The 10,000-nt window shown below is 46.5% G+C and overlaps 1 protein-coding gene across 10 annotated transcripts in view; it reads left to right on the top strand.

The window, feature by feature from the left end:
- Positions 1 to 10,000, top strand: part of Asator (tau-tubulin kinase asator) — a 185,279-nt gene that overhangs the window by 133,629 nt on the left and 41,650 nt on the right. For all 10 annotated transcript variants that reach the window (XM_086534397.1, XM_086534396.1, XM_086534398.1 and 7 more), the window contains exons 3-4: positions 689 to 836; positions 4,173 to 4,387. In XM_086534397.1, coding sequence (XP_086390523.1) covers positions 689 to 836; positions 4,173 to 4,387 — 363 coding nt within the window. The remainder of the gene's footprint in view (positions 1 to 688; positions 837 to 4,172; positions 4,388 to 10,000) is intronic.

Genomic DNA, 10,000 nt, shown 5'->3' with positions numbered 1-10,000 from the left:
GAGGGGAAGGGAAAGATTGCGTATTTTTTTGGGGGGGGGGATCAAGGAGAGGAAAAGAGTGGAGATGGGGGAAGGGAGTAAAAGAGGGGAGATAGTGAGAGAAGGGAAAGACTGGGCTCAGGAGAATTCATCCTTTTTTTCTGTTACTGTATTTTATTGTATTTTCCCTTCCTGAGTTATTTGATTTATTGATGCCGTTGCGGTGAATTGTGTATGTTTGTGTGTTTGTTTCATGAGAGATTGGTTTCGAATACTGTTGCGGTTTATGCGTGTGTGTGTGTGTGTGTGTGTATTTATGTAGGTATGTATTATGTATTTATTTGTTTATATATTTACTAACATTTTCAAAACAGCCAATGTCCAACTGGTATCACTTCTCCCCTGTTCTGGGTTTATTGCCCATTTACTTTTATTCATACTCCTCCACACGCCGCCTCCTCCTCCTCTCCTCAGAATCTCTCTCATCTCCATTCTCCTCCTTAACATTCCCTCCACATTCCCTCCCTCTTCTTCTACCACCTCCTCCTCCTCCACCTCCACCTCCACCCCCACCTCCACCTCCTCCTCCTCCTCCTCCTCCTCCTCCTCCTCCTCCTCCACCTCCACCCTCAATCTCCCCCCCCCACCACCATCATCACCATCACCTCCTTCTCACCACCACCTTCTTCTTCTTCTCCTCCTCCTTCAGATACGGAAGATTGGCGGCGGCGGGTTCGGCGAGATCTACGAGGGGCAGGACCTGGTGACCCGGGAGCAGGTCGCACTCAAGCTCGAGTCCGCCAGACAGCCCAAGCAAGTCCTCAAGATGGAGGTCGCCGTACTCAAGAAGCTGCAGGGTGAGTGTGTGGGGGCGTGTATAGGGGGGTGGGGGGGTGTGGGGGTGGGAGTGGGGGGTGTGGGTGTGTGGGTGGGAGTGGGGGGGGGATGTGGGTGTGGGTGTAGTAGTGGTAGTGGGTGTGGGGATGGGGATGGGGATGGGGAGGGGGGAGTTAGGGATAGGATGGGAGGAGTAGGAGGAAAAGGAGGAAGGGGAGAATGAAGAGGAAGAAGAGGGAGGGGAGGGAGAAGAGGAAAGGAGGAAGAAGAAGAAAAGATGAAGGGGGGGGGGAGATGAGGAAAGGAGGAAGAAGAGGAATAGGAGAGGAATAGGAGGAAGGGGAGGAAGGGGAGGAGGATAGAGAGGAAGGGGAGGAAGAGGAGGAAGGGAAGGAAGGGGAGGAAGAGGAAGGAAAGGGGAAGGGAAAGGGGAAGGGAAAGGGAAAGGGGAAGGGGAAGGGGAAGGGTAAGGGGAAGGGAAAGGGAAAGGGAGAGAGAGAGAGAGCGAGAGCGAGAGAGAGAGAGAGAGAGAGAAAGAGAAAGAGAAAGAGAAAGAAAGAGAGAGAGAGAGAGAGGAATTGACAGGGGAGTCAAGTGGCTGGGTGTCACGTAGCGGAGGCCATTAACGGCACTGTGATATCATTCAACTGAAGATAAGTGGAATCTACGATTGAATTGGGATTAAAGATATGTTTTATTAACGCCCTGTCAGTGTGGAGTGGCTTTTGGGTTTATGCATTTGGGTTTCCATTTTGATTTTGAGAGGCGAAGGAATTGATCTCGTTTGTTTTACGCGTATATGTACACGCACACACACATGCACACGCACACGGTTATATATATATATATATATATATATATAATATAAGATATATATACTCACTATATTATATATATATATTATATATATATATTTATTCTTGATTATATATTATTATTTATTTATTCATTTTACAACAAACAACACACACACACACACAGACACACACACACACACACACACACACACACACACACACACACACACACACACACACACACACACACACACACACACACACACACACACATCTTTAGAGCCACAGAATTAGGAACATCTATCACCCTCATGCCATGACAACACAACTGCCTCTCAAAATAGACTTCAGCCAAACAAACAAACAAAAAATGACAAGTGTAATGGTGACAGTTCATGTACCTTCCGCCTCATGGGCGACATTTAGCGAGACGGAAAGAACGAGAGGGAGAATATAGCGAGTGGGGGGGAGGGGGATGGGGGTTGAGAGGAGGAGGAGGAGGAGGAGGAGGAGGAGGGGGAGGGGGAGGGAGAGGGAGAGGGAGAGGGAGAGGGAGAGGGAGAGGGAGAGGGAGAGGGAGAGGGAGAGGGAGAGGGAGAGGAGGAGGAGGAGGAGGAGTAGTAGTAGTAGTTGTAGTAGTAGTAGTAGGAGGAGGAGGAGGAGGAGGAGAAGGAGTAGTAGTAGTTGTAGTAGTAGTAGTAGTAGTAGTAGTAGTAGTAGAAGGAGGAGTAGGATAGGAGTAGGAGTAGGGGAAGAGGGGGAGGGAGAATAATTTATCTATCTATCTGTCTAACTGTCTATATCTATCTGCAATACATATACATATACATATACATATACACATACACTGTACATACACATATACATATATGTATAGAAAGAGAGAGAGAGACAGACAGACAGACAAAGACACAGTACACCTAACAGACATGCAAGCTGTCTCCTTCAATCCGTATCACACACCCTTCCACGTGGGCCCTGTTATTTTTATGGCACCGGCACGAAGAAAGTTTTTCGAAGAATAACAATGTCAGAATAATAATGAGGAAAGCTTTACTCGCTTGGCTCGCGTTGGGAGTTTTTAGGGGGGAGAGGGGAAGGGGGGTGGAAGAGGGGGATATAGAAGTGGGGGGGGGGGAAGAAGGGGATGTAGAGGTGGGGGGAGGAGGGGGGTATAGAGGTGGGGTGGAAGAGGGGGATATAGAGGTGGGGGGAAGAAGGGGATGTAGAGGTGGGGGGAAGAGGGGGATATAGAGGTGGGGAGGGTAGGAGGGGGATATAGAGGTGGGGGGAAGAGGGGGATATAGAGGTGGGGAGGGGAGGAGGGGGACTAGAGAGAGAGGTTGGGGGGAAGAAGGGAAAGGGGATATAGAGAGTGGGAGAGATAGGATAGCTAGATAGATGGGCCAAGATGAGGGGGGGGAAGAGGAGAAAATAGAGGTGGGTGGGTGGGAAGGAGGAGGGACGGAAGTAGAAGGGATGGTGGTGGGAAGAGGATGGGAAAGAGGGGGAAATAGAGGTGAGGGTGGGGGGAAGAGGGGAATTTAGAGGTAAGGGGGGGAAGATGAGGAATGAGTAAGGGGGAAAATAGTAGATGAGGTGATGTTGGAGTGAAATAGATGCGAGGGGATAGAGAGAGTAGGAAAGAAGAGGTAGGTGTAGGGGGTATATAAGTGGAGGGGAAGAGAAAAGAGAAAAGAGAGAGGGACGAAGGGAGGGAAACGGAGAAGAGATGAAGAAAAAGGCCTAGGTTTTATATATATATATGGTTATAATATACTATATGAAAATGGCCAGGTGATATATATATGAGGAGAGAGGTACTATGATCGTGTGGCGTTGGGGAGAGAGCATGGAGGAGAGTGTGATGGCATGGCGATGTGTGCTATATTGCGAGAAGCCACACACGATGTGAATAGCTTGTACGATACATGACGCGAGACTGTAAATCCCATTGGAGGGGGGATGATATGAGTATTGTAAGGGGGGAAAAGGGGGGGTAACAAGTCGGGTGGGGGATATCTATGTGGAGGTATGTATTACAGCATATGTATGATATGAATAGGGGGCATATATGATATATATACGTAGTAGTATTAGGCAATATGTAGGTATAGCTTGTCCCCGCCTACATACCCCCTACTATTGTAGTAGAGTATATATATATATATAGATACTACAACATACCATATTTAATATTCCTATAGTATGTATGAACATGATAATATTATATAGTATTAATGATAGTTGTTATGATAAGAGTGATAATGATGATGATGATAATGATAATGATTATTGATGATAATTATAATGGTAATGAATTGATTATCAAAATTATTTTCATAAAAAATTATGATAATTGTAATGGTAAGTAGATGATAATATTAACCATAAGGATGATATAAATGATCATTGAAAATTATGATGATAATAAAGATGGTGGTGATAATGATTATCATTATTATTCTTATCATTATTATATAATAATAATCATTATTTTTATTATGACAATGACATTGAATATGACAATAATCATAACCTCCCCCCCTCCCCCCACAGGTCGCGAGCACGCCTGCCGCTTCATCGGCTGCGGGCGCAACGAGCGATTCAACTACGTGGTGATGCAACTGCAGGCCAAGAACCTGGCGGAGCTACGTCGGGCGCAACCCAGGGGCGCCTTCAGCCTGTCGACCACCCTGCGTCTCGGCCACCAGATCTTGAGGGCTATTGAGGCCATACACGAGGTCGGCTTCCTTCACAGGGACATCAAGCCGGTTAGTGTTGCTGTGGGTTTTCGAGTGTTGAGGGGTTTGGGTGGGGGAGGGGGAGGGGGGAAGGGGAGGGGGTGTATGGATGTATACGGTATGGACTTGTATGTACTTACGCGTGTATCTGGTGTGTGTTGTGCATACACACGAACGTTACGGACCAGGTGTATACTATGTACATACACGGACGCATCCGGTGTATACTGTGCATACACGCGAACACACGAACGCATCCGGTATAAACAGTTCACACGCACCTACGAAGGCACGCAAGAACGCACGCAAAAACGTACGCACTTGTATGTGTAGGCTATGTGTTGCAACAAGTTACCATTGCCATAAAACTTTGCAAATTGATAAAAATGACAAAGTGATTGTCACAGAGGCTTCGGAAGAGTAAGTAAGATGACGCGATGATATTAAATGGATAGATAGACAGATAACAAGAAAGAGATATGATGAATAGACAGGTGGCCAGAGACAGATAGATAGACCAGGGAGAGATAGATAGACAGAGAGAACTTAGGGATGACAAAAGGTATAAAGAGACAATAAGAATAGGATAAGGATAGGATAAGGGACGAGAGATAACAAGATATGGATATATAGTCGGACTAGAAATATAGAGCTAAGAGTAGAATGAATATAGATAACAGAGGATATGTAATTAATAGATAGATAAGCAGAGAGAACGAAATATAGTGGATAGACAGAGAACGAGAAAGGACAGTAGATTGATAAATGATAGAAAGATAGAGGGGATGGAGTTAGGAATACTGATTACCTGTGACATAGACGTAACGATATATTTAGTGACTGATTGACTTAGTGGCTGACTAGACAGGTACTATAGTATCAGTATTATGATATGTACATGATACAGATAGATAGATAGATACTCTGATGATTGAAAGATGATAGATAGATATAAGATAGATCGGTAGTATGTATAGATAGTAATAGATAAGAATAGATATAGATAGATAGATAGATTAGATAGATAGATAGATAGATAGATAGATTAGGCAATATAGAATAGATAGATAAATTAATAGATAGATAGATAGATATAGTCAGTATATTAGATATGATAGTATGAATAGGACGCAGGACAGGTATCAGTACTTAAAGACAGACAGATAGACAAAGAGAAATCGAAACGGAAAGAATTATATTTGATATGAAAAAAAATGCCAATAGAAAAAAACGACAAAAAATATGAAGATACACAACAGTAAAAAAAAAAACAAGCCAACAAATAATTGATATGAAGACCAGATACAAGAAGGAAAAGCGAAGAAACAAAGGAAAAGGAAGGGGGTTAGGAGAGGGGGGGAGGAGAGAGAGAGGGGGATAGGAGAGAGAGGGGGAAAGGCAAGAGAGAGGCGGGATAGAGGGCATTGAGATGCAGCGACCAAGAGGGGCAGGGGCACAGGCAGGCAGACAAGCACTAGGGGATGAAAGCAGACTAACCATTGCTCATAAGACCGCACTGGCATGCAGTTCGCAAACAGGTTTCGTGTGAGCCTGGTGTGCTTGCCTGTAACACGTACTGCCAAGATGCATGCGCTGTCTGCTGGGGGGAGGGACAAAGGGACAAAGGGACAAAGGGAGAAAGGGAGGGAATTGGGGAAGGAAGGAGGAAGGAGGAGGGAAGGAGGGAGGATGGGTGTGAGGGATGGGAGGGAGGAGTAGGAGAGGGAGGGGAGGGATGAGGAGGGAGGGACGGATAGGGAGGGAGGGAGGGAGGGAGAGTAGGTTTGGGAGAGGGGGAGTGAAGGAGGAAGGAAGGGATGAAGAGGTAAGGGAAGTGATGGGAGGGAGGGTAGGGAGGGTAGTATTGGGAGGTAGGGGAGGTGAAAGATGAGGTGAGGGAGGTGAGGAGGAAGGAGGAGAAAGGAAGGAGAGGAGGAGGAAGGGAAAGGAAGTTAGGAAGGAGGGAAAGTTAGGAGGAGGAAGTGAAGGAAGTAAGTTGAGTAAGTGAGGGAGGTAAGGAAGGAAGTTAGGAAGGAAGGAATAGTTAGCGAGTGTAGTGAGGAAGGAAGTAAGGATAGTATAGGGGAGGAGGAAGGAAGGGAGGGAAGTTTATGTGTAGTGGAGGATGAGGAAGGAAGGAAGATTAAGGAAGGTATGGAAAGGAAGGGGGGAAGTTAGGGAGGAGGAAGGAAGGAAGTAAGTTAGGGAGGAGGAAGGAAGGAAGGAAGAGAGGAGGAAGGAAGGAAGGAAGTTAGGGAGGAGGAAGGAAGGAGGGAAGTTAGGGAGGAGGAAGGAAGGAAGTAAGTTAGGGAGGAGGAAGGAAGGAAGTTAGGAAGGAAGGAAGGAAGGAAGTTAGGGAGGAGGAAGGAAGGAGGGAAGTTAGGGAGGAGGAAGGAAGGAAGTAAGTTAGGGAGGAGGAAGGAAGGAAGTTAGGAAGGAAGGAAGAGAGGAGGAAGGAAGGAAGGAAGTTAGGGAGGAGGAAGGAAGGAAGGAAGGAAGAAGGAGGAAGGAGTGAGGAAGAGAAAGAGGGAGATATAGAAGGTGAAGAAAGGAAAGAGGGAACGATAGAGGGAGGGAGAAAGGGAGAGACGGAAGGAAGGAAGGAAGGAGAGAAAGTAGGAGGAGAGAGAAAAAGGAAAGAGGCGGAGGAGGAAAAAAGAAGGAGGACGATAGGGAAAGAGAGAGTGAATGAAGAGGAGGAGAAGGAGAAGAGGGAAAGGGGATGGAGAGGGAGAGGAAGAGGGAGAACGAAAAGAGGGGGAGAGAGCGAGAGTAGAGCGGTAAGAGCGGTAGCGAGAGAAGCGGTAAAGAGAAGAAGCGGTAAAGCGGAAGACGCGGTAGATCGCGGTAGAAAGCGGTAGATGGAGTGAAGGAAAGAGGAGAAGAAGGGGAAGAGAGAGAGGAGAAAGGAGAGAGGAGGAGAGGAAGACGAAGAAATGGAGAAGGGGAAAGGGAAGAGGAAGATAGGGTTAGAAAATAGGGGAAAGAAGGAAAACGATGGAAGAGAAGGAAAGGGAGGGTTAAGACGAGGGAGAAAAGGAAATGAGAAAGAGGAGAAGAGTCAGAGAACGTAGGTTATAAAGAAATATAAAGAGAGGGAGAGGGAGAGAAAGAGAGAAGAAAGAAGTATGAAATTGAACAGAAAGAATAATGACAACAACAATAATGATAATAATAATAAGAGGAGGAGAATTAAAGTAAATGTGATAATGGAATAACAACAAAGAAATGAGAACGCCAAACAAAGAACCAAAAGGAAAAGCGAAATAAAGAGGGAATTAAGACAGGAGCCAAGAGGCAGTACAGAGAAGCAACAACAGCATGACTTCCTCCCCCTCCCCCTACCCCTCTCCCACTCTCCCCCCTCTCTTACCCTCCCTCCCCAGGTGGTGAAACGCGATCTTGACTCTCCCCCTCCCTCCCTCCCTCCCTCCCCTTCCCTTGCCGACCCCCCCACCCCCACCCACGGATCCTCTCTTACTCCCCCCCTCCCCCTATCCCTCAACCTCCCCCCTCCCCCTATCCCTCAACCTACCCCCTATCCCCTTTCCCTTCCCCCCCTCCCCCTATCCCTCTCCCTCTCCCTCTTCCTCCCCATCCCCTCCCCCTCCCCCCTCCCCTCTCCGGATCAAATGAATTGCACGAGGACTCTGGTTGCCAAATGCAATGCCCGCCGCTGTCTCCGCCTTCAAGGTCCTTCTCCGCCTGTCCTCGCTCGTGTCCTTATCCTTCTTTATTGTCGTGTGTCCTTAATCCTATTCTTTCTTAGTTTTTTTTATTTTTTTTAGTTTTTCTCTCCCTTTTTTTGATTTCCTGTTTCATATTGTTTCTTCTTTATTTTTTTATTATTATTATTTTTTTTTATTCTTTCTTTTGCTCGTTCTTTTTCTTATTCTATTTCTTTCTGATTTTCCTTCTTATTTTTGTTTTTATATTCGTTGTGATTTTTTTTTCTTTCCTTTTTTTCTATGTTTCTTTTTATGTATTTCTTTTTATGTCTTTTCAGTTTTTTTTAATCATCTTCGTCTTCCTCCCTTTTCTCAGTTACTTCTATTTCTTTTCATTTTTCTTCGTCGTATCTTTATTTACTTTTTACTCCTCTTCTATTACTGATATTCTACTACTTCTACTGGTACTGTTACTATTACTACCACTGCTATTACTACTATTACTACTATTACTACTATTGCTAATACTACCGCTATTACTAATATTACTACTGCTACTACTACTACTATTACGACTACTATTACTGTCACTACTACTACTATCATTATTACTGCTATTACTGCTATTATTACTACTACTACTACTACTACTACTACTACTATGATTACTACTACTACAACTACAACTACAATTAAGACAAAAACCTTTATATCGTATAAGGTTACTCTTACCCTTACTATCAATAACCATCACTATTATTATTACCCTCATCAACAGAGGTCATTTGGCGAAGACCTTAACATTCCCTCCTTAATTGCTTCCTCCCCCCTCCCCCCCTTCCCCCCTCTCGCCCTCCCCCTCTCCTCTCCCCCCTCTCCTCTCCTCTCCTGTACCCCCCCCCTCCTCCCCCACGTAAGCTATTGTTTCTCGACAAACTATTCCAGGAGTCTGAAATCTCCTTGGGTGGGGGAGTGGGGGTGGGGGGGTAGTAGAGGATGGGGGAAAGGGGGAGTGGGGGATGGGGGGATGGGGGGGAGGGTTGGGTGTCGTGTGTGCTGACCACGTGCAGTTGCATGCTTGACTCTGTGATGACTTGTGGATCTCCTCTGCCTTCCTGTACCCCCCCCCCCTCCCCACGTGAAGCTATGTTTCTCGACAAACTATTCAAGGAGTCTGAAATCTCCTTGGGTGGGGGAGTGGGGGTGGGGGGGTAGTAGAGGATGGGGGAAAGGGGGAGTGGGGGATGGGGGGATGGGGGGAGGGTTGGGTGTCGTGTGTGTTGACCACGTGCAGTTGCATGCTTGACTCTGTGACTGCTTGTGCGAGAGGAGGGAGGAGAGGGAGAGAAGGAGAGGTAGAGAGAGAGGGAGAGGGAGAGGGAAAGGAGAAGGAGAAGGAGAGGGAGAGGGAGAGAGAGAGAGAGAGGGAGAGAGAGAGAGAGAGGGAGAGGGAGAGGGAGAGGGAGAGGGGGAGGGAGAGGGGAGAGGGGAAGGAGGGAGAGGGAGAGGAGAGGTGAGGGGAGAGGGGGAAGAGGAGAGGGAGAGGGAGAATGAGCAGGGAAAGAGGGAAAGGAGAAGGAGAAGGCGAAGGAGTAGGAAGAAGGAGAGGGGAGAGGTTAGCAGAGAGAGAGAGAGGGAGAGAGGGAGAGAGGGAAGAAGGAAAGAGAGGAAGAGAGGAGCCAGGGAGAGAAAGAGAAGAGAAGTGAAGAGATGGGAAGAGAAGAAAGAAGAGGAGAGAGAGAAGAAGGAGAGAGAGAAGAGAAGAGGAGAGAGAGAGATGGATAGAGAGAGGTGAGAGAGAGTGAGAGTGAGAGAGAAAGTGAGAAAGAAGGAAAGAGAGAAAGAGGAGAAAGAGGTGAAGAGCGAAAAAGAGAATGAGGAAGAGAAGAGAAGAGATGGGATGAGAAGAGAAGAGAAGAGAAGAGAAGAGAAGAGAAGAGAAGAGAAGAGAAGAGAAGAGAAGAGAAGAGAAGAG

This window comes from Penaeus japonicus, unplaced genomic scaffold (assembly GCF_977035675.1).
Source record: "Penaeus japonicus unplaced genomic scaffold, GWHDUDI00000001_assembly GWHDUDI00000041, whole genome shotgun sequence".
In the NCBI taxonomy this organism is placed as follows: domain Eukaryota; kingdom Metazoa; phylum Arthropoda; class Malacostraca; order Decapoda; family Penaeidae; genus Penaeus; species Penaeus japonicus.
Note: the sequence above shows the minus strand (reverse complement) of the source record. Positions and strands in the feature narration are given on the sequence as shown.